This window comes from Phascolarctos cinereus, unplaced genomic scaffold (assembly GCF_003287225.1).
Source record: "Phascolarctos cinereus isolate Bilbo 61053 unplaced genomic scaffold, phaCin_HiC Scaffold_3;HRSCAF=262, whole genome shotgun sequence".
Classification (NCBI taxonomy): domain Eukaryota; kingdom Metazoa; phylum Chordata; class Mammalia; order Diprotodontia; family Phascolarctidae; genus Phascolarctos; species Phascolarctos cinereus.
In genome coordinates, this window is record NW_027555736.1 from 69,867,305 (window position 1) to 69,892,946 (window position 25,642).

At 38.4% G+C, this 25,642-nt stretch overlaps 1 protein-coding gene across 4 annotated transcripts in view; it reads right to left on the bottom strand.

Moving 5' to 3' along the window:
• The window catches only part of VSTM4 (V-set and transmembrane domain containing 4), a 161,706-nt gene that overhangs the window by 32,682 nt on the left and 103,382 nt on the right, over window positions 1-25,642 (bottom strand). Inside the window, exons 8-9 of one of the 4 annotated variants that reach the window (XR_013485215.1) lie at window positions 21,899-22,019; window positions 8,395-8,479 (exon numbers count right to left, since the gene is read on the bottom strand). The exons of 1 other annotated variant lie outside the window; for it this stretch is intronic. Coding sequence is in view for 1 of the 3 variants with exons in the window: in XM_020997079.2 (XP_020852738.1) it covers window positions 8,354-8,479 (126 nt within the window). In the remaining 2 variants the exon portion in view is untranslated. Of the gene's footprint in view, window positions 1-6,290; window positions 8,480-21,898; window positions 22,020-25,642 lie in introns of those variants that run through there. 2 more of the 4 variants (XM_020997079.2, XR_013485216.1) reach the window with 2 other exon arrangements.

The following is a 25,642-nucleotide window of genomic DNA, read 5'->3' on the forward strand; positions in this document are numbered from 1 at the left end:
TATTTTGATAACTATGTTTCAATACTATTAGTTTCCTTTGCAATCCCATATATTTCATTTTATGTATTTGAAAACATTCTGAGAAAGGGTTCAGAGACTTCGCCAGATGCCAAAGGGGTCCAAGATATAAAACATGGTTAAGACCCTCCCTGCATTAGAAACTCATTGAGTCACAAAGTTAGAAGGGATCTAGGAGACCATCTGTCTAGTCCAACTCAGACCTGAAAAGGGATCCCATCTTCTCCATGTCAGGCAAGCGGTCAACTAGCCTTTGCTTGAAGACATTCAGCTAGGGGAAACCCATGACTTCCCCAGTTATTCCCTATTTTTGCTCTGTGTATTTTGATATGTATTTATAAGTTCCTATGAGTAAAGATCGTTCCATTCTTTGTACTTGATCCCGGACACCTACCGCAGCACCTTGCACACAGTAGGTGCTTAATAAATACTTGCAAATGGATTGATGGCTAGTTATAATGATTAGGAAGTTTTCCCTCTCATCAAGTCTGAAATTGCCTCTTTTCAATTTACACTCGTTGCTCCTGGTTCAAGAGGCTTCAAGATAGATGGTCCCTAGAATTTTATATTATTCTCCAGGTGTGACATGACCAGGACAGAGGACTGGGGGACTGCCACTTGCATAGACCTGCATAAATATCCCTGATGCTTAGCACTTTGCTCCTATGAATACAGACTTAAGATCACATTGTCTCCTCTGGAAATTGTGGTCATAGCTATTAAGAAAGCTATGTTTCCTGTCTCCATTCTAGAATCATAGCACATTTTAGGACTAAAAAGAAAGGAAGATTCAGAAAGATGGAAAGGGAGTTGATTATTGTTTGTGCAATTGATAGTTCACTTCAGGAATCATTAAGCAAGGGGAACAAACATTTGTTAAACACCTACTATGTGTCGGGCACTATGTTAAACACTTAAAAAATATCTCATTTGATCCTGATTGTTGCTTAACTAGACTATCTACTGATCTACTTTTCTATTTTTTTTACAAATATCAAATAGTTTTGATGATTAGTATAAATTGAGATCTCTTAGTACTATTACCCTTTTGTTCTCATTTTTCATCATTTCTCTTGAGAGTCCTTTTATCTCTCCAAGTAAGTTTTTTTAATTGTTAAGCTCCATAAATAACTCATTTAGTAGGTTGATTCTTATAATACTAAATCTGTAAATTAATTTAGATACAATCACTTTTATTCCACTAGTGCAGTCCAATCATAAGCAATAACTTACCCTTCAAATATTTGTCATTTTTATTTCTTTAAAAATATCTTATGCTCTAAATCACTATTGATTAGAGAAATGCAAATTGAAACAACTCTGAGGTACCACATCACACCTATCAGATTGGTTAACATGACAAAACAGGAAAATGATAAATATTGGAGAAGATGTGGGGAAATTGGAACACTAATGTATTATTGGTAGAGTTGTGAACTGATCCAACCATTCTGGAGAACAATTTGGAACTATGCCCAAAGTGCTATAAAATTGTGCATACACTTTGATCCAGCAATACCACTCCTAGGTCTATATTCCAAAATGGGAAAAGGTCATTCCCTAATTGATAAATGGTCAAAGGATATGAACAGGCAGTTTTCAGATAAAGAAATTAAAGCTATCTATAAATCACTATTGATTAGAGAAACGCAAATCAAAACAACTCTGAGGTACCACATCACACCTATCAGATTGGTTAACATGACAAAACAAGAAAATGATAAATATTGGAGAAGATGTGGGAAAATTAGAACACATGCATTGTTGGTGGAGTTGTGAACTGATCCAAACATTTGGGAGAGCAATTTGAAACTATGCCCAAAAAGCTATAAAAACGCGCATACCCTTTGACCCAGCAATATCACTTCTAGGTCTATATCCCAAAGAAATCATACAAATGGGAAAAGGATTCACATGTACAAAAATATTCATAGCAGCTCCTTTTGTGGTGGCAAAGAATTGGAAATTGAGAGGATGCCCATCAATTGGGGAATTGCTGAACAAGTTGTGGTATATGAATGTAATGTAATATGAGTGTGCTATAAGAAATGATGAGGAAGTGGAATTTAGAAAAACCTGGAAGACTAGTATGAACTGATGCTGAGTGAAGTGAGCAGAACCAGGAGAACATTGTACACAGTAACAGCAACACTGTGCGATGACCAACTTTGACAGACTTAGCTCTTCTCAGCAATGCAAGGATCTGAAACATCTCCAAAATTCTCATGGTGGAAAATGCTACCTACATCCAGAGAAAGTACTATCGAGTTTGAATGCAGATCAAAGCATACCATTTGATCTTTTTTTGTTGTTTTGTTTTGTTTCTTCTTTCTCATGGCTCCTCCTTTTGGTTCTAATTCTTCTTTACAACATGACTAATGTGAGAACTTGTTAATAGGAATGTATATGTAGAACCTATATCAGATTGCATGCTGTCTTTGGGAGGGAGGGAGAGAAAATTTAAAGCTCAAAAGCTTATGGATGTGATTATTGAAGACTAAAAATAAATTAATTAAAAAAATAAAAAATGGGAAAAATGGAAAAGGACCCACATGTACAAAAATATTTATAGCAATTCTTTTTGTGGTGGCAAAGAATTGGAAAATGAGGGGATACCCATCAATTGGGGAATGGCTGAATGAGTTGTGGTATATGAATATAATGGAACACTATTATTCCTTAAGAAATTATGAGCAGATGGACTTTAGAAAAACCTGGAAAGACTTGCATGAACTGATGCTGAGTAAAGTAAACAGAACCAGGAGATCACTGTACATAGCAACAACAACATTGTGTGATGACTGACTTTGCTACACTTAGCTCTTCTGAGCAAAGCAACAAATGATCTAAGACAATTCCAAAAGACTCATAGTGGAAAATGCTATCCATATCCAGAGAAAGAATTGTAGAGTCTGAATGCAGATCAAATCATACTATTTTCTCTTTTTTTGTTGTTTTTTGTTTTTTCTTTCTCAAGGTTTTTTCCTTTTGTTTTGATTCTTCTTTCACAATATGACTAATGTAGAAATATGTTTAACATGATTGTACATGTATAAACTATATGAATTTGCTTGTTGCATTGGGGAGGAGTTGGGGAGCAAGGGGAGAAATTTAGAACTCAAAATCTTATTAAAAGTGAATGTTGAAAACTAAAAATAAATAAATTAATAAAAATAAAGAATATTTTATAATCAAATGTATGTGTTTTAAGTGTGTCTTTAAAGATTGACTAACAGATCTTTATGCATTTGTTATCATTCCTTAATTATTTCTTCTTGAATTTTATTTTTGGTATATAGAAATCCTGATGATTTGTGGATTCCATTTTTATTCTACCATTTCATTTGTTTATTTGCTAATTCTTTGGGGTTTTCTAAGTAAACCATGATGTTAGAAAATAAACAGGAATAATTCTGTCTCCTCTTCACCAATGCTTATTCCTTTAATTTATTCCATTGGTCTTATTGCTGCCACTAACACTTTTAGAAGTATGCCACCTAATAGTGGGGAGGGAGGTGGTTCTTTCTTTTCTACTCTCTATATTGGGAAAATATCTAGTGCTTCATTACTGCAAATAATGTCAGCTTTTGACTATAGACATAATGAAATTTTTTAAATGATTGCTTTCATTTTTAATATGACCATGTAAAGTTTTTTTCTCATGTTGAAACATCTTTGTATACTGACTATAAATGTGACTTTGTATTAAAAAATAATTTCTTGGATATAAATTTTTGCATTAATATCCATTAGTGATATTTATTCTGTAATTCTTTCTTTGCTTTATCCTTTCCTGGTTCAAGTATTAAGACTATATTTTTATTATAAAAGAGTTTGGTAGCATGCTTTCTTTCTCAGTTTTTGATCTTAATTTTGTTAAGTGTCAATTGCTTTTTAACATTGGAAAGAAGTCACAAGTAAATCCATCTGCATCAGCTTCCTCCTCATTGCACGTTAGCCCCCGTAGCTTTGGGTAGTTCTTTTATGGCTTATTTAATCTCATTTTCTTTAATTAACTTGTATGCATTTTCCAAATCAAATTATAGTGATCTGAATATTAAATATTACATATGTGTGTGTTAACTCGATATTTCTTTTAAATTCCTAGTTTCATTAGAACATAACTCTGTGTTGTAGTTTGTGATAATTAGTTCTCTATTTTATGATTGCCTTTGCTTTTTTTTTTAAATTTTGGCCTTTTGATTTTCTCCTCATAATTTTCTTGTTTTTCAATTTATCTATTTTCCTCTAATTTTCAAGATTTCCCCTTTTGTATTTATTTTGGGTTTCTTGTTGTCTTTTGAGTTATTTTTAAATTACACATTTACTTCATTAATCTTTTATTTTCCTATTTTATTAATATATGTTTTCAGGGAGATCATTTTTCCTCTAAGCACTATTTTAGCTGAATATCAGAAATGGTATAACATTAGGTAGTATACGTATATATATATATATATATATATATATATATATATACACACATACACATGTATACACATATGTGCATTATACATGTATATATGTATATATACATATGCACATATACATATGTATATGTGTGTATATACATGCATATGGGGCTTTAAAGTTTTCAAAGTTTTATATATCTATATATATAATCTCATTTGAATAGTTGATACTGTCTCATCACTGTCATTATTTTTCAAATAATCATTTGTTGTTTCTATGATTTTTTCTAGGTATTTCCAGACCATATCATCCTCCTCACTCCTCTCCCAATGGAACCACCTGGAACCTGCCCCTGGCTTCTCATATGTGTACTTTCATTAAATGTTGCCCAGACCAAGCCTCCACATCACTTTCTAGCCATTTTCAGACAATGCTCCCTCCCCCTTTGACTATCTTTCTCAACTTTTCCCACCAGAACCACGTAGACTCTGTCCCCTGAAATCTTTGGCTGTGCTAGGTGAGTATCCCCCTTATCTTGCTTGGAACCAAGCATGTCATTTTCTGGCCATTTAAAAATTACACGACAATGTTATTTACCCTTTCCTGCCCAAATTACCCTCTTCCCCTTTCTAGCTCTGGTGCTCTTCTCTGTGTTAACTTACTCAATTACAATGTAAACTCTTGCTTTCTTGTATTCTTGTGTAAGCACCCCTGATGCTTAGTACAGTTCCTGACACTGTGCTTAAAAATGCTTTTTCTTTCATTCATTCAATTCATAATTTATTTTCACTTTTTCTTGCTAACACCTATTGCTGGAGGCTGAACCTTATAGTTTAAATGATGCTTTAAGGTGATCTGTAGCTTTTAATTTTCTAGACCAACTTCTTTTATTAAACACTTAAGAATTAACTCCTCTGAATTATGTGATCAGTTCCCTATTTATAAAATGAAATTAACTATAATCAAGGTTCATAAATATTGGAAAAATGCAAAGGGTTATATAAATGAGACAGTTTTTCAAGGGATTAGAAATGTTAATATAGCTTTCAAGTTCCTTATCTAAAACTTCGCACATGGCTGCAAACCCTTCACTTTTTTTAAGGGAGATGACTTCTATATAGTGACAGCAAATTGAATCCAACCTCATAGTGCAGTCCTAAAGAATTGTTTTGTTTCTTCAAAGACATTGGGAAGCCCAAAAGGTGTCTGAATGCTTATATAAATGAAGGAATGCCACGGAGAGTTTTTAGTACTGTGATTATAAAACACTTGTCTGCTAGGTTATATCAAAATCAGCTCTTTATACCTGATTCATTACAAATGCATACTAACTAATTTCAATGAACTTCAGCTGGTCTTTCTCCTTGTTTCCTAGCATTCCTTTGATTCTTCTCTTTACACTTCCAAGGTTAAACTCAGCTGTTTCTGACATCTTCTATCAAACTCCCAATCACCTCATTTACCTGGCCACCATTCCCACACTTCTCTGATAACCATTTGACCTTTTATTTTTCTTTCCTGATGAGGAAAGATGTGAAGCGCTGGCTTCAACTTGCCTTGTTGAGGAGGAAATGGTGATTCTGAAGATAACCACGCAATGTGGGACCATTTTTATTGAATATTTTACTTTACCTGAGTGTGGACAGGGGAGGTGAACATCAGAGTATCTTCTGTTTAGCTAGAAATTGATTGAATCTCAGAATTGGAGAATTCAAAGAGAATGCAGAGTTATCTAGTCAAACCGGGGAATAATATACATCCTTACTATAGCACAACTTACAGGTGTTCGTTTAGTCTCTGATATAAGGCAGGGGAACACATCAGTTCTTCAGGCAATCCATGTGTGGAAAGCTTAAATAGTCAGAAAGTTGTTTTTGTTTTATTTTTTTTGTTTCTGGTATAAAACTTAAATTGTTGTCCATGTCCTCCACCCACGGCTCCTGGTTTTGCCCTTTGAGGCCAAATAAAACAAATTAAGTGCTGCCTGCATATGACAGCCCTTCAAATACTTGAAGGTGGCTATCATGCCACCCCTCAGTCATCTCTTTTCTAAGCTAACCATTCTCAGTTCCTTCAAATTTCATATTTTCCATTTTCATTTTATTCTCACAAGGGCTTTATATGGTAGATAGGTCAAAGAATAGGGCCATTTTCCTTTCCCTGGCTACTAGGCTAATGAGGGAAAGAGTAAGGACCAGATCCCAGAGGAAAATGTTTAAAATATATTATTTACATTATATACATGTTCCATGATGTAGCTCCCATCCCCAAACTTGTACAATGTTCATTCTACAATCCCTCACAACAAACAAATGCATCAGAAAAAGGTCACATTAGGAAGTCAGTTTATGCAAAGGGATCCTTCTCCTGTGAAAAATCTTGGATCTGATTAGCAAGTCACAGATCTGTGTTCTTTCTCCTTTCTGTGTAAAAAAGGATGTTGGTGTCAGGTCCAGACACCCCTTCAGCACTTGGTGAAGTACTTCTCTAAGACAGCTTGGCTAGGGTGGTTTCAGTATCGTGTCCTTTTGATTAAGGGAAATGGTCAGAGGAACTTTACATATTACATATTTCAGTTTATAACCCCAATCAATGTTGACTGTGCTCCACAGCTGAAAAGGGAAGCATGCCCCAAAGTGGCAAGAGAAAATGGCAGTGATGACTTATGTTGAGGGGCATAGCTAACAAATAGTTACATTGTATACTCACATAGACTGTCTCAGCCAAGGGGTTCCAGTCCCTATACCTATACCAATATCTCCACATCGTGGATTGGGATTGGGGCAGGGAGTATCCAAAACTATGATCCCATCAGTGTAGGGATCTCCAGGTATGAAAATTGTCTCCACCAATGCAGATCAGCAACTCTCCTGTAACTTAAAGTCTTTGAGAGTTGCCTGGGGGCGTTCAGAAGTGAAAGTGATTTGTCCAAGATAACACAGCTAGCTAGTGTGTGTATGAGCCAGAATTGAATTCAGGTCTTCCTGACTCCAAGGCCTGCTTTCTATCTGCCATAATGTGCTGCTTCATTTCCATTTTGCATATAGAAAAATAGAAGCACCAAGAAAAGCCAAAGTTCACAGTCAGTTTGGGAATGAAACCTACCCCACCCCAAGCCCACCCCCCCCAGCCCAGGGGTTTATCCACTTGAGTCCTTGGGGTCTTGGAATCAAGGGAATTATTAAGCAGTCAAAACAAAAAGATGCTTACAAAATGGATTTTTAGCTTCTAGGTGCTCTATCCACGTGATTCTGGTTCTTTGAAAACCAATTATGACATAGCTACCATCATATACTTTGCACTATAATGGCATTTCCTCTAGCTATATGTTATAGGTTTGATATCATCAGTACAGGAAGAGTAAAAAATACATTCTCTAGGTTTAAAACAAAGTCCTGGGAAAAAGGAAGATATCAGGGGGTCTGGCTGAGCAGAAGAATCTTCTCTATTGCCCCCAGAATTTGAGGAGTAAGATAACATCCTGATTCAGAAAAATGAAAGAAGGAAAGAAGGAAGGAAGGAAGGAAGGAAGGAAGGAAGGAAGAAGGAAGGAAGGAAGGAAGGAAGGAAGAAAGAAAGAAAGAAAGAAAGAAAGAAAGAAAGAAAGAAAGAAAGAAAGAAAGAAAGAAAGAAAGAAAGAAAGAAAGAAAGAAAGAAAGAAAGAAAGAACAAAAAGTTGACAGATCTGTCACGGATTCCCTTAGAGAAAAGCCTGAGGGCTGGGGCTCCTGTCTCTTTGTCAGGAGCCAATTCTGTGCCTCCTTTAAGCCCTGGGGATGCTACTGGGGAACAACTCAGAAGTGTAAAAGTACAAAGTACAAAAACAAGGACTTTGTTTCTGAGGTTTCATAAATAACGGGCCTGATGAGTATTAAATAGGACGTTGAGAAAAGCCCTGGGAGGCAGATGCTGGGAGGCAGGTTTACAACTTGTTCTCCTCAAAGAGGATCTGGGCATAGACCGTGCTGGTGGGGAGGCCCTTGGATGCCTGGTGGGGTTTAATCAGCTCCAGCTCAGCATATGTTAAGCTTTCCTCCGTGATTTTTGGCTGTAAGACAAGAACAACAATAGAGTTACAGATGACTGCTTTCTTTTGGAAAGTGCACCATCACCCGAAGAGATCTCCCTTACCCTGAAAAGTGGGGACGTGGGGGTAAGGTTGGGGAAGTGAGGGGAGCTGTATATTTAGAGGTCCTTAATACCTAATGCCTTTGACAGAGAAGTGAAGCTTGTTTATGAACCGAGACATCAGCAGTCACAATTGCAGATGAATTGATGGGAGTAAATGATCTGGCATCTGACCAGCTGACTACATAACATCTGGGCATATGACATGAAAGCATGCTGATCTCTGGAAGCGTGTGGACTGGTCACAAGTCAAACTGATCGATCAAAGTTTCTTAACCCTTCAAATGCTTGTCACAGACATTTCTTTTTGGCCTTCATTCCGTATATGAGCCCTGCCTCCACGAATGAAGGTGGGGAGGGAGTAAACATTTATTTCGTGCCTACTGTATGCCAAGCATTGTGTTAACTGCCTTACAAATATTTAATTTGATTCCGAATGATGGAGCAGTTTGGTTTTGCCTTAGGAATTATGGAATCTTAGCGTTGGAAAAGACCTTAGAGAGGTCACCTGATCCAACTTCTCACCCAATTCAGGATGAAGATGATGATGATGATGATGATGGTGAGAATGATAGCTAGCACTTAGATAACACTTTAAAATTGGCAGCCTACTTCATATTTCATTCAATTTTGTTGGAGTCCTTCCCCAACAACATAATGGGTCACATTTATATACTGTTTTATAGTTTGCAAAGCTTGTTCCTTAAAAAATCCTGTGATGGAGATAGAAAAACTGCTATCCCTATTTTACCCATAAGACAAATGAGGCTTAGAGAGTTTAGGCGATTTGGCCCAGAAATCACTCAACTAGCAGGTGGCAGAGCTGGGGTCTGATCCCAGGTTTGGGCACTGCAGTTCTAGTTCCTTTCACTCTTTCACTCTGACTTTCTGGTGACATCTCTGATAAGTGGCGAACCAACTTCTCTTGAAAGCTTCCACTGGCAGGGAACTCATTTCCCCGCAAAGTAACCTATTCCATTCCAGGGCAGCTCTAAGCTGGAAAGTTTTTCTTTGTACTGAACTGAGATCTGCCTCCCTGCAAATTCCACTCACTGATTTCATCTTCTTGATCCAGGCAGAGCAAATAATGATGATTGAATTCTCTCCTGGGTTTTCTGGGTGACCCCTAAGAAGTTACATGACCTTTGAAGTTTCCCATGTGTTCCAAGAAGGCAACAATGCTGATTCTAGCTCTAAGGACTAAGATTGCACCTCCTGTTCTTGATCTCCTTGTTCAAGGCTACTTTGTGAGCCATTCACCCAAAATGGCCCCAGAATTTGATCCTTCTTCCTCACTATCTTATGCAACAGAGCTTTCTCTGAATCGCTGTTTCATGGGTAAAATTCACTCTCAGGGGATAACAATTTGCCACCATTGAGGAGACCCGGAAGAATGGGCTGCGGTTAGATTAGTTCTCAAAAGATATTCCAAAGCTAAATATTTAGAGCAATGCAGTAAATACATGGTACCCCATTCCAATCCATCCTCCACCCAGCTGTCAAAATTATTTTCCTCAAGGGGAGGTCTGGTCATGTCATTAAACTCCAGTGGCTGCCTATTACTGCTAGGAAAAATAAAATAAAATCCTCTGTTTGGTATTTAAAGTCCTTCCCAAGCTGACCCCTACTGTCCTCCACATATCCTAAGATTCAGTCACACTGACCTATTTGATGTCCCCCACACAGGGCACTGCACTTACCAATTATAGTCTTTTCACTTGCTACACCCACTGCAGGAATACTTTCCCTCCCCATCTCTACCTCCTGCTTTCTTTGAATTCCTTTAAGCCTCAACTTAAATCCCACTTTCTACAGGAAGCTTTTCTTAGTCTTTCCCACTGCTATTGCTTTACCTCTTAGATCATATTCAACATATATTTAATTTGATCCTGAATGATGGAGTCATTTGGTTTTGATTTGGGAATTATAGAATCTTAGAGTTGGAAAAGACTCTAAAGAGTTCATCTAGTCCAATCTAGATAATTATGTGTTTATGGTAGCTAGGTGGCACAGTGAATGGAGTACTGGGCTTGGACTCAGGAAAACTCATCTTCATGAGTACAAATCCGGCCTCAAACACTTACTAGTCGTGTGACTTTGGGCAAGTCACTTGACACTGTTTGCCTCACTTTCCTCATCTATGGAATGAGCTGGAGAAGGAAATGATCAACTATTCCAGTATCTTTGCTAAAAAAAATCCCAAAATGGGGGTTATGGAGAATCAGACACAACTGAAATGACTGAACAATAACAAATGTATGAATATGTGTGTATGTTAATATGCATGTGAATATATACATATATATACACATACACACATTCATGTACATGTGTTATTACAAGTATATACAAGTGCACATATGCATATAATATTACATATTTAGGTATTTTGTGTATATATAGATATTTGAGTGTTGTCCCTCCCATTAAAGTGTAGGCTTCTTGAGGGCTATGCTTTTACCTTTCTTTGTATCCCCAGCACTTATCACTATGCCTAGCACTTAGTAATTGTTTATTAAATGCTTGTTAACTGATAAACAGACCAACTATTTGAGTTATGGATTTGAGCCTCCTAAATGAGGTCTTAGGCTGAGTGGTACAGAGAGAGAAGCCCTGGTTTTGTAGTCAGTGGACGTGGGGTCAAATGCTGGCTCTGCCACTAACAAGCCAATGGAGCCTCAATCTCTTCAACTGTACAATGCTCAGGGGTTGGGGGGGGGGGTTGAGTCTGAGTGAGGTGACCTTGAAAGACTGTCTCTTCCATCTCCAAATTTCTGATCCCATGATTCCAAGAGGCAGTGTCAGAGTTCTCAAATCCATTTGATTCAACATTTACAAAGTATCTACAGTGGGCCAGTCACTGCCCTAGTGACTTGGGGTATGAAGGAGCAAAATGCCGTAGTCCCTGCTCTCACTGAGATTATACTCTACAAAGAAGAGAAAGGCATATTCATTCATACAGTGTATAGTTCAGTATCCAGCTCAGTGTATAGTAAAGTAAGATGGGGCAAAGGCTAGGTCTAGACAAAAGGCTCCAGGTAAATTGGAGAATGAAAAGAATGCTGGGGACAGAGAGTGAAGGGAAGATGAGAAAGTCTTCACAGCGGAAAGTAGCATCTGAAAAGAACCTTAAAGCAAGAGAGGAGGATTTGGAAGATCTCCTTAGCAATTGTCTTTGCTCTTTGTGACCCCCATTTGGAGTTTTCTTTGCAAAGATATTACAGTGGTTGGCCATTTCCTTCTCTAACTCACTTTACAGATGAGGAAACTGAGGCAAACAGAATTAAGTGACAGCCCAAGGTCACACAGCTAGTGTCTGAGGCCAGATTTGAACTTATGTCTTCCTGATCCCAGGCTCAGCACTCTATCTACTGTACCATCTAGCTGCCTCTTAGCAATTAGAGCCTTTAAAAAGTGGAATGAGATGGCTCCCCAAAAGCCAGTGGGTTCCCCTTCCTTGGAAATCTTTAAGTGGAAGCTAGGACACATAATTTGTCAAGTATATTAAAGTGGGGATTACTTTGAGTGAGGATGGTTCTAGCTGGCCCCCAAGGTCCCTTCCAACTCTTAAATTCAGGGACTCTGTGAAAGGGAGATATGAAGAGAAATTACAGTCCAGGGATGAGATGGGGGTGGAGATGGGTCTACATCAATGCACTGGCTGGTTTAGCTTTTTGTTTTTGCTTGTTTCTGAGGTGCTGTCATTTTCTGGCTCATGTTCATCTAGCCTGGTGTTCTTGCTAAAACTCAGGACACTCAAGTGGCCTTATATCCTCAACATATACATGTTTTCATCGAATTATAGGACATCAGGAATCTATTCAGTGAAGTTTAAAAAAAAAAGTACTAAAATCAAAACCCCTCAAGGACTAAAAGCTTTCATTTTTCTCCTTGCAATAGGAATATAGAGCAAACTGTGTATCAGAATGCCACCTGGGTAAGTGAATGAAGCCCAGACACATAGAAATTGAGGGCTGGGGGACCAACAGCAAGATTTCCCCATCCAACCAGCCAGCCTACAGTTGTAAATTTCTGAAACTTCACAGGATGGGATCATTATTCTTTCTTTCTTCTCCCCGCTTTGCTTGTCTTTTGTTACTAAAACCATTTTCCATTTTTCACTCACCAACTCAAGCCTGTTTACTGCCTGCTTTTTGGGTTAATTACATCTGATATTATAATGATTCCATTTAGAAATACCACGTGTCCTAAAATAACCACCTAACACCCAACTCATGTAAATTTTAGAGCCAAGATTTATGAAATCATATTGTCCAGGTGTTTTATTCTATTACATGGAAATTGCATTGTTTGGTAGTGGAGATTATCTGTTTATTCTTACGTTATTCCATTATGTTTGGATATGAAAAATAACACTAGATTTCTCAATACAGGTCACTGGGCTAGCTGGGCTGATGTGTTGTTTTCATACATTTTTATGATGTTCCTATAGTAAACATAATTTAATAAAGCCAAAGCACACTAAATAAATAATTGCATCTGGAAAAGCAATAAAAACAAATAAAATTAGTACTTTCATAAGTGGGAAAGGTACTTCAATTACCGCTACCAGCAACAACATACCATAAAGTGCGTAGAATAATTTCCCTTATGCATATTTCTAGTGTGTAATAATTTGATTGAAAATATGAGGAAGCTCACAGGAGGTTCACAGTTGTGAAGTGCATACAGTTTCCAGCAAAAGATGTGTAATAACAATCTCTGGAATCTTGGAAGCAACAATCATTTTTCTGATCGGCACCCGTGGCTATGGTTATCAACCATGTGTTTAATTACATTTTCCTAGCATGGTTAACTGCAAATAAATTCCTAATGGCCAATGAAAGACAATAGAGTTACTTCACTGCCTTTTACCCACTTTCCTCCTTTTTCATTATTATTTTGTCAGTGGAAGATTTGGACCAATTGGGATGTCATTTACAAAGGACCATTGCCAAAAAGTGAGTCTGAACTGTATACAGAACTGTGGATTAAAGCAAGAGTTAGGAAAGAGAAAGGTCAATTATGAAGGTTATCTAAATGGAAAAGCCAATGTCCCACTTTCACTTACCACCAAGCTAGGCCGCACAGTCTAGTGTATCAAATGGGTCTTTGAAGCCAGATATTGATTTAGAAAACCACAAATTAACCTTATTTATGTCATAGACCTGAGTTCAAATGCAGTCTGAGACACTAGCTGTATGACCCTGGGCAAGTCCCTTAAGTCTATTTGCCTTAGTTTCCTCATCTGTAAAATGAACTGGAGAGGGAAATGGCAAACCACTCCAGTACCTTTCCCAAGAATACCCAAATGGGGTCATGAAGAGTCAAACACTACTGCAATGACTTAAGAACAAAGAAAGTTTTTGTTTATTTTGTTAAACATTTACCAAGTACGTTCTAATCTGGTTCCAGAAGCACTGGAGAGTTTTGATGACCATAGCCAAGAGTCTGATGCGTCTGCTCTAATGGATACAATTGAAGGCCAGACTAAGCTGGATTTTATGATGTCAAGGTGTCATTTTCATCCATCTAGCAATCTAAAAGATAGATAGATAGATAGATAGATAGATAGATAGATAGATAGATAGATAGCAAATTGGTCCATAGAGATGACTAGCAGTTTATGTGAGTTCTGATCTTACCCATCCATGACATTCATAACACCAGGTTCACCTCTCAGTGCATGACTTAGGAGCTAGTTTCAGTTGTATCTGATTCTTCATGACCCCATTTGGGGTTTCCCTGGCAAAGATACTGGAGTGGTTTGCCATTCCCTTCTCTAGCTCTTCTACAGATAAGCAAACTGAGGCAAAAAGAGGGTAGGGCTGGGGTCACACAGTTAGCAAGTGTCTAAGGCTCAATTTGAACTCAGGAAGATGAGCCCTAATTCCAGTCAGGCCTGGCACTCTGTCTGCCGCACTACCTAGCTGCTGAGCTAGTGAATAAGACATTTCTAAACACAGACTACAAAATTACCTAACTCAAAATGACCGTTCACTAACCCTCTGACCTCCTAAAGACTGCGGATGGACAGAAGATCAAAATGACATACACGCCAAACAAGTGATGACTCCTAAGCTATAGTCTCATAACAAAATGCTTTGTGGTTTTCATTATACCCCCTCACAGGGCAATTTTAAAATGGCAAAGATGTGTCCTCAAAATAAAAGATGTGCTCTCCTATACAAAGCACTAGAAATGACCTATTTGGTGATAGTTCCTTAAAGGAGGTGCCTTATCATCATAGGTCACTTGTACTGACACAACCCCATTTCCTTCATAAATCCATGAATCTTAGTGTTTTCCTTTCTCTTAGCTTTCAATAGAAAGAAAGCAGAATGTTTTTAGTTAGTTTCATTTCTTATTCCTCATATTTACAGTTATCTCACGGCAATCCTGTTTAGCCTTACATATGATCTAATTCTCATACCAAATCACATTTTGTCTTCATAAGCTCATAGGTTAAGACTTGAAAGGGATGCCAGAGGTCCTCGAGTCTTTCTTTTGACAAATGAGGAAAGCTAGGTGGAAGAATGAACATCTCTTCGTCGGAGGGCTTAGAGTCAGGAAAATTTGAGTTTAATCTTGCCTCCAATGCTCATGAGCTATGTGATCTGGGTTGAGCTACTTAATTTCCCTTGGGCCTTGGTTTCCTTTTCTGTAAGCTGGGAGGGTTAGACTTGATGGTCTCTAAGAGCCTTCCTAGCTCTCAATTTATGATCCTATGAAACTGAGACCCAGATTGGTTAATGACTTGCCCAATGTCACACAAGTGGTAAGTGCCAGAGCTGGGATTCAAACGTAGGTCTTCTGATTACAAATCCAGTGTTCTTTCTACAGAACCATGGGTTTTTTTTCTAATTATTAATGCATCTTTGTCAAGAAGGTATAATCAGGTCTTCAGTTTATTTTTATTATTTTTTTTAATTTCTTTGGCAATTGGGGTTAAGTGACTTGCCCAGGGATCCATAGCTAGTAAGTGTTAAGTGTTTGGTCTGAGGCCAGATTTGAACTCAGGTCCTCTTGACTTCAGGGCTGGTGCTCTATCCACTGTGCCACCTAGCTACCCCTAGGTCTTCAGTTTAGATAGAGAAACAGAGACAATGAAAAGGGAATCACTTGTCTACAGACCAATGAAGAATCTATAGTGGATTCAGGAACAGAGTTCTCCTAACTGCTGAGTTCAATCCAATTTCAATAGGTGTGGAGACAATCCCATAATCAACTAAAGAGTCATCTGGCTAGTGGTTGATTGAAAAGGCACCAAAAGGCCCCATAACAGGCTGTAGAATCTAAAGCTATTGTATTTCTGGATGGCTCCTGTAAAAATGTAAATATGTCATTCCACTAATAAACACATTTCCTGACTCCAAAACTGAAAGACAAAGTTTCCATATTGAGAGATGTTAAATCCTCTCATGCAGACATATGAGATAGATAGACAGACAGACAAAGAGAGACTGATACCAAAGGAACAGAGACACAGAAACTGAAAGACAGAGACAGATAGAAAGCTAATCAGAGACAGAGTGAGACAGAGACATAGATACAGAAAAAAGAGACAGAGAGAAAGGAAGAGAGACAAAGAGAAAAAGAAAGAGGCAGTGTCTGAGAGTGACAGAGAGACAAGGAGAAAGAGAGAGAGAGATGGAGATACAGAGACAGAGAAGACAGAAAGAATGAGTGAGAAACAGAGAGAGAAAAGAGAGGAGGAGGAGAGGAGGGTGAAAGAGAGATGGAGAAAAGGAGAGAGACAGAGAAAGACAGAGACAGAGAGAAGGATGGAAAGACAGAGACAGACAGGAGAGAGGGAGAGAGAGAGAGAGAGAGAGAGAGAGAGAGAGAGAGAGAGAGAGAGAGAGAGAGAGAGAAGGAGGGAGGAATGGAAAGATGGAGAGAGAGAGGGAAAAAATAAGTTTTTCTTAAAGAATCCTACAAAATGTGCAAGTTGAATTAGGCTTCAAGAATGAAAGCAAAATACAATTGCTGGCCCATGCAAGTCTTAAAGCATTGAGAGTTCAGTTGGATAATACCATTATGACAGCAACCGATCAATGAATAGGACATAGGAATGTTGATGTAACATCACCCTCATATTTGAAAACGGGATTCCAATTCTACAGAGTTGCACTATCAGGGATCTATGTACCCAGGAGAGAATTGTATATTATCTGAAGTAGACTTCCCCTCTCTTCCCTTCCTCCCCCACAAGATAAGTGCTCATTTTTTATTCAACAGAAAAGCACCTGGTAAAAACCACCCCTCTGACAACAGCCACTACCCACAAAACCTGCTGCCAAATAAGTCCACTTTGGGCAGCCCCTTTCTTGATAGATGGACCTTAATAGACTTTCCTAAAAAGCTCTCTCAGACACCACTGAGAAAGCCCTCTCATGCTCATTTATCAGTCCAATAAGAATCAATAAGAATAAGGTATTGATATACCTTGATTTAGAGTTCCAGGTTGCTCACCTTCCTTGCCAGTCTCTATTTGGTTGAAAGAAGGAACATTTGTCTTTTATATGAGAAGGTTTTAGCATCAGGGAAAGGAAGAAGGATGGCGATAACAGTAATGTTAACTAACATTCAAAGTTTGCAAAGTGCTTTGTAATTACTCTCCCCCCTTCCCACCTTAGGGGTAGGAGATATCCCTATTTATCCTAGGCAAGCCTGGATGCAGACATGGGGCTACAAGCACACAGGTGAAGGGAAAACTGTTCCCTCAGAAAGGATGAGGTGACAGTGTTCTTAAGTGCCTTTAAGTCACAACAAGTTTCTGGAATGTATAACCATTGAATCAGTTGAAATACAAGGTCCTGCCATTGATAAACAAGCATGCCACCTTCAGTATCTAGTTTATTGGTGTTCGCTGCTACAGAGTATTCAGGGAAGTATGGCACATAGATATCTGAATATAGATAAGGATGATTGTAAGTAATTCTACTCTGTGTGATTCATGAATCTTATGCTATATAAATTAGGTAAACCATACACACGTGCAATACAAATTTGGTGTCATCTGCAGGGACTGCAAACTTTTTGACTCGGGGGAGAATATAATGAGGTATTATTTCTCCTTCCCCACCCTACTCGTGTGTCATAGGTGACTGCTCCAGGAACAACCTCTTTTCTGTCCCTTCCCTCTTTTATTTTTCCCAATGATTTCTTAAAGCTGCTAATTTCCACACCACGGCTCAGTAGTTGTGAAGGAACATAGGGAATGAGGACAAAGGGATAAAGGGTATCTCTAAATCTCAAGACTCAGTGGAAAATGCAGAACAAGTAGAAAGCACCCCATTTGGGAGTGGGGAGAAATTCACCCTAACTTGTTCAGGAGTGGAAACAGAATCTTGTTTGAACAGCAGTAGTAGTATTTGCTACAGTGATGGCAAAAATCCTTTGTTTAAAGGACGGATTCATGCTATTCTCTAGGGAGAAGGGGCAATTGCTGAGACTAATGAAAGTAAAGAGCCCAAGCCCATAGCCATCCTAACCTTGGAGGTTACAGAACACTAATTAGCTAGACCAGCTGCTTAAGAACTGATCCTATATTTGGGGAGGATGGACAGTTGCATTTATGGCAGGAGAGATAAACAGCCATGAGCAATAAAGGTAGGACCATAGAAATTAGTAAAGAAATAGAACCATGGCAATGAGCCCTGAACCCTGCTATAATCTCACCCAGGGCCATACTATGAGTTATTGAGATTATAAAGATCTTTATGGGGAGAAGAGGAAAACCACCAGAAAAAGGAAGTGGATTCTTTCACCTCTATAGACAAGCTTAAGTGTGTCATTTATATGTTCATTACCATGTAAATAGTAGCTGTTCTATGATTTTTTGTTTGTTTTATTAGCCTGAATGTTTGTAAGGGAAGCTAATGGACACCCTCAGGGGTGGGTTGGCATATATTGATATATACAGGTGTGTCTCTTTTCCAGCTAGAGCAATTTTAGACTCCTAAGAGTACTCCTCTACTTCCCCTCCCACCCTGATGGGCTGCTTGGCTGGGACATGCAAACTAGCTATTTTGAGAAAGCATTAGAAAACCGTGAGCCCATGAAACCTGGGTTGGCCCCAGGCCCCAGGATGTCTATGTGCTAAGGTTGAACCCACCCAGAGACCTGGTTTCTCCTATATCCCAGCAACGTTACCCAGTGACACAGGTAGAGTTCAGTTTCAGTCCCCTGACACTCATTCCTGGTTCCTTATTAGACAGTTCAGAGAGGGCTCTCATTTCAGTGGTCCTGACTGAATAAAGTCCCCTTTATTGCCAATTTGACTCTGACTAAAAACTCTATATAAGTATCAGCACTGAGTGGCTTTCAGCACTTCAATTAAAATATAAGTGGGGATACTGAGTACCAAACACGTCTGTGGTGCCCTGTTGGCATCTCTTCTCCACCCATAACTGCAACACCTATATAGAAACGTTGCCCTTTTGGAATAACGCCACCCTCTTTGCTTCTGTAAAACTGAACAGGGGTGTTGACTCTGTTCCTAACATCCTTGTCATATGACACTGTGAAATCAGAGGTAGAGGTAGGATAATAGAGAAAGGAAGAGAAGGAAGGAAATAAGCATTGAATAAACACCTACTATGTGTGGGACACTTGTTACAAATATCTCATCTGATCTTCATAGCAACCCTGGAAGGTAGGTACTATAATCATCCCCATCCTATGGTTGAGAAAACTGAGGCAGAGAACAGTTAAGTGACTTGCCCAGAGTCACCCAGCTAGTCTGAGCCCAGGCTTGAATTCAGATCTTCCTGACTCCAGGAAGCACTCTGTCCACTGTGACACCAGCAAGCTCCCTACTAGTGAAATTATGAATCCGTAAGAAGGTTAGTAAAGCCCATCTACAGTAGAAATTAAACACAGTAGAAAGTTTTAGAGCGCTGGATAATTTAGCTTGAAAGGGACATACGAAGTATGTCAAACTGTAACTTGTGAAAACCATAGGCAGTAACTCAATTCAACAAATATTTGCCAAGCAGCTGCTATGTGCAAGAGAGAAAGACCTAAAGGAACTTTTGAGGGTAAACTTAGCCATTTAGAGCTTTACAAGTCATCAGCTAAATGGATGTTTTTGAATAGGATACCAAAATTCAATTATATATAATGTCATTAAGCAAAGTACTGATACTTGAAACCCTTCATAGTCCCACTGTGATAAGTCGGATGATCTAATACCATAATTCATTTTTTCTGTATCCAGTGAATCTGCGACTGATATGCTAGATTTAATTCCCAGATGCCCCACAGAAGCACTTTTACTGGAAGCATCATTCAAGGGGATGTTTATGTTTAGGAAGATAGAAATTGTTTCTTGATTACCTAATTCTACATAAGGTCTGTGCTAAGTGTCTAATATGAAATACTTACCTGCATCAGTGTATCTCAGAGGAATCTTGTTCGTATGGGGAAGTTACCTGTAAAGTTTAATCTAAGTCTAAATAAAGTTAAAATAGCTGTGTCGGGTATTGTGATCAAGTTATTTCAAATCTCCACCATCTTCCAGTTTCCTGGTAATGAAACAAGTTAGTTCTGGGAGTTTGCTTCAGACTTAGATTCTTAAGCTTTCTTGGTTTTCTAAGCCCTCTGGATTTCACTAAGTACATGAATTAAGGAGGTGATGATTTTTCTGTATTCTACACTGGCCAGACCATGCCTAGAGTATTGTATTCATTTACAGGTATTTACAATGTATGAAGGACATTGGTAAACTGGCAAGCATCCAGAGTAGGGCAACCAAGATGGTGATGTACCTCACATTCACACCATATAAGATTAATGGAATGAATTGACTTTGTTTGCTAAGGAGAATACTCGAGGGAGATATGTTAGCTATGTTCAAGTATCTGGAAGGTTTTCATGTGAGAGTGGTGGACTTTTCCTTGGCTCCAAAGGAGCAGAAAGAGCTATAAATAATCAGTCAACATGTATTTATTATGTGCCAGGCATGGCACTAATTACAGGGAATACAAAGACAAAGGTGAAAATGGTCCCTGACTTCAGCAATGGAGGGAAATCTCAAATCAGCAAATTTAGCCTTGATGAAAGAGGGGGGAAAACTTTTGTACAATTAAAGTAGAGTGGACCACCTCAGAAGGTAATGCATTCCTCCTCACTGGAGGCTCAATGACTTCTTGAGCATGTTGTAGATGGGTTTTGTTTCAGAAACAGTTGGTGCAAGACGGCAACTGAGTGTCTTTCCAACTCTGAAATGCTATAGTTCTATTCTACTAGTGAATCATTTCAAACTAAGTAAATTAGCATTTATTAAGCACCTAACATGTGTCCAGCACTGTGCCAAGTGCTGGGGATACAAAGAAAGGGAAAAAAATGTCCCTTCCCTCAAAGAGGATCTCCCCCATTAGACAGTGAACTCCTTGAAAGCAGGGATGGTCTTTTGTCATTTAGCTCAGTGCCTGGGACATAGTAGGTACTTAATAAATAAGATTGATTGATATTGATTGATTGATTGAAAGAATTTGCAATCTAATGAAGAGAGACAATATGAAATGACTGTAAAAACAACCTATATATAGAATAAATTAGAGATAATGGGGGGGGAGGGAGAAATTAGCATTAAAAGGGTCTGGGAAAGTGAGGTTTTTAGTTGAGACCTGAAAGAAGCCAGGAAGAAAGGAAAAGAGAGAGAGCATGACAGCAGTGGAGGACATCCAGTGACCAGAGTCAGGAGATGGAATGCCTTGTGTGAGTAATAATGAGAAGGCCAGTCTTCAAAAAGTACACAGAGGTGAGTATGGCATAACACTAGAAAGCTATGAACAGGCCAAGTAATGGAAGGCTTTGAACGCCAAAGATAGTATTTTGTCTTAGAAGTAATAGGAAGCCAATGGAGTTCAGTGAAAAGAGAGGTGACAAGATCTTAGACTTCTTTCTCCAGTTAGATTCTAAGCTCCTACTGTCTCCTTCTTGGTTAGATCCCCATCCAGAGTTGACCATAGTATTGAGCTCACAGTAGACAAGCAATAAATAATTGATTTTTTTCTGATTAACAACCAGAAGTTACATAAAAACTGATAGATACCTCGTTCAAACACTCAAGTGGCTATCTGATCTTTTTGACTTAGAAGTTTCCTGCATATGTGCAAACTACATCCCTGGTACAATGGAACCCCTGTGGGATGTGGAGTCAGAGAAGACTTTGGTTCAAATCAATGTGCTTTTGGACAAATCACTCAAGCTCTCTAGATCTCAGTTTCCTCATCTATAAAATAAAGGAATTGTAGTAGATAGTCTTTTAAGGTCTCTTCTAGCTCAAAAATATATGGTTCTATCATCCTGGCAGGAAGAGATCACTCACTTGTTTGTGAGGCATGAGCCTGCTTCTGCGGAAAAGTAGTTGCAAAGTTGTCTGCCTTGACAGTTCACTTGTCTGACGCTGAAGTCTGCTAAGAGTTTCTAAAAGAAGCAGTTCCTCTGACCTAGAGTTATGAGACAACAGTTGGTCACCTTGAATGTGGCAAATAGTTGGATGCTGGAGCAAATAGAGAGCTATAGAATGCATATATGTTGTATATATTCTATATATTGATGCCTATATGAAGACTTGAATAGATGGTGAGCTTTAAATTACCAACTAGGGAAATACAAAGACCAGAACTTTTCTAGATTGTGGGACAAATGTAATTTATTTGATAATAGACAGAAGATGAAAATTTTATTATTAACCATAAGCTAAGATTAGATAATTGTCAGAGAGAACACAGAATCTGGGAGGCAGGAGAATCAGAGAAGTCATTGAAAGCTCAGTGAAAAAATGAGTGAGAAGCAGAGTGGGAATGAAGAACTTAGCAGAGGTAGGATCAATTCAACTCAGAAGCCATGTTTAAGGAATGTTTACAGATGTTTCCTGAGATAAAGAGATGATACTGAAATTTGCGGATCCAGAGTAGTGGGTTACTCCAGGTGTGTGGGTTTTCTTCACTTGTGTGCCTTTTTAGCAAACCACCGTAAGTGGATGCCTACTCTTTCACAGAGATACTGAAAGTATGGATGGGAGAATGTGACCCAAGTTTATATGTGAATTGGGATGTATTTATTATTCCTGCATTTCCTTCCATATAAGAACCCTGGCATTGTAATGACTTCTTTTTTGCCTTACTGTCAAGTCAATAGCAACAATGAAGACCCTCTAGACTGGCCCCATCACTGGAATGCTGGAATCCAAGCTGGTTTTCTATTTAATTTGTGCCCTCACAGTCTCTTCAACCAATCTGAACCCGATTTTATGGAATGTCACTTCATTTCATCTAGAGCTTTGAAGCACTTTACCCCTTCCTTAGCTGTATCCATCTGCAGTCATCCTGATCTCTGTCTTGCCACTGGACCCAGATGGCTCCAGAGGAGAAAGTGAGGCTGGTGACTCTGCACAGCCCTCCCTCACTTAAATCCAATTCACTTGAAAGTCATGGCATCTCTTTGCTGATGTCATGGTCCTCTTCATGAACAAAGGACAAACAGCAACTGCCCTTCCTTACCAAAGGCACCGACTGCATTCTGGAGGGCTAGACCAAATGAGAATACAACAGCTAAATGCTATTAAACACTCTATGTTGTAAAGATATGTTTTACCCTGTACATGACTAAGTTGTTACTTGATAGGTGGAAGGATTTTACATTTTTGTGAAAAACAAAAAAAAAATTCATATAACATGTTCTTTTTTTTTTTTCCATTCTAGAAGGTTCAGGAGCAAAAAAGTCCCTCTAAAAATCCATGATATTTGAGAGAACAGAAGAAAAGGATATGACTACAGAAGCTACAGTTATAATATTTAACAATCTATTACACATAATTACACATACATATATCTGCAACTATGTATATAGATATGTGTGACTCTATACACACATAAACATGTATGTGAATATATGCATATGTGTACATATATACACACATACATGAAGTTTTCACAGAGAACTCTTTACATCACTGAAATTACTGATCAATCTAGGCCCTGTCATTATGTCCTTATCCATATATATGTATGTATATAAATATGCAACCATACATATATATATACACATATATGCATGTATATACATACACACATCTATGTTGTACATACAAATAAACACACATATGCAAGTCAAGTCAATAAATACATATTACGGTCCTAATATGTGCCAGGCACCATTCCAGGCATTGGGGCACTGTGCTAAATGGTATCTATATTTATAACTATCTATATTATATCCATATCTATCTATATCATATTTATATCCAGGGACATGTTGATAAACGTTCAACAATCAGCTCTCCAAGAAAAATAATACATATACAACACACTTTGAAGTATACTTTGCGTTATTAACATATTCCCCATCACTTTCTTAAGTCTAGACAATGAACAAAGCAATAAATCAAGCCCTAATTTTTAGCACTTGCTGATTTCCCAAGGTGTGGATTCTCACAACAAAAATTAAACAATCAGCTCTCATGAGCCTGTACAAGCTGATTCTATCACATCATTGAGACATATCTATCCTTATCTATATAGACATATACATAGAGAACAACATGTAGCTGTAGGGAGAAAACTCTTCCCACTAATTCAGAGGATCATGTGCCATGCCACCTCTGGTCTTGGTGAGTTTCTTGGGGCACTGAGAGATAATATGACTGCCAAGGGTCACACAGTCAGTATATGTCAGAGATGGTATCTGAACTGAGGACTTCCTGACTTGTGCTTTCTTACCTCCCCTGGATGCCTCTTAGCCTTAATCTTACCTCTCAATAGTCCTAGCCTGGGAATTGCTAAAGTATAGAAGCTGTCAATCCCTACAGTCACCACATTTACTTGGGGTCAAATATATTTCAGTGGGACTTAGCTTAGCAATCATTTATTTATCCCTTCTCATGTACAAAAACCCTGGACAAAGGAAGAGGTAAGGAAGGGAAAATGGGATGAAGTTCCATACCCTCAAGCAGCTAAGAGAGATGAGGCATTCTCAGAAAGTTTTGTGGTGTGTAACAGAACATCATTGCAAGGGCACATAAGAGGTGCTCACAGATGTGTGTATTATGGAGGCTGGGAAGGACTAGGCCATTTCCAGGTGTGTGGCAGGTGCTAGGTCTGTATAAAAAGAGATTAATTAACCCACTCCCAAACCATAAGCCTTAGACACCCAAGCCTCTATCTCCGAAGAGAATTCGAGTGTCAGATTATGTGACTGAACGGTCATTCTAGAATCTTTCAACAGAAAGGTCAAAAATAAATGAAAGTCAGCTGTTTCTGCTTGCTTGTCAAAAACCAAGTAGGTGATGACCTCAACATTAGGAGTGATATTCATTCAAATTTTGGATTTAGCAGGGAATAGAACCACTCAATCTCCAGTATTTGCTTATAAAGATCAAAATATGTTCACAGTGTTCTGTTTTTTTCCCCCAAATTATGTTTTATTTCTAGTGCATTCTATTTGAGATAGAAAATGTCTTTTAATAATAACTCTCATATACTGCATGCTCAAAAATGAAGTTTTTTTAATTAAATAGGTTTTTAAAAAATCAAATGTGAGCACAAATGATATTGTTTCATGAGATTACAAAAATAAGAGACAGCGAAAAGAATTTTGAAAAAAATGATTTCCCAGCAGTGCATTGAACACAGCAGCTAAACTCTCAATAAGAGAAAATAAGTTAGCAAAATTCTACCCACTGGAAATGAGAAACTGAAACAGGAGCCGTTACACCAAACATCAACAGCAAATATACAGGAGAAAGGAATCCTTGGCAGAAAAACACCCCAACTCCTGTTATAGGGAAAAGATCACCAGGGTTCATTCAAGCACCATTTCTACAATTTACTAGTTGTATTACTTTGGACAAATTCATTTAAATTCTCATATTCTCAGTTGGCAGCTCAGGGAATAGAGTGCCTAGCCTGGAGTCAGGAAGACAAGTCTTCCTGAGTCCAAATCCAGTCTCAGACACTTACTAGCTATGTAACCCTGGGCAAAGCACTTAGCCCTGATTACCTCAGTTTCCTCATCTGTAAAACGAGCTGGAGAAGGAAATGGCGAACCCCTCCAGCATCTCTGCCAAGAA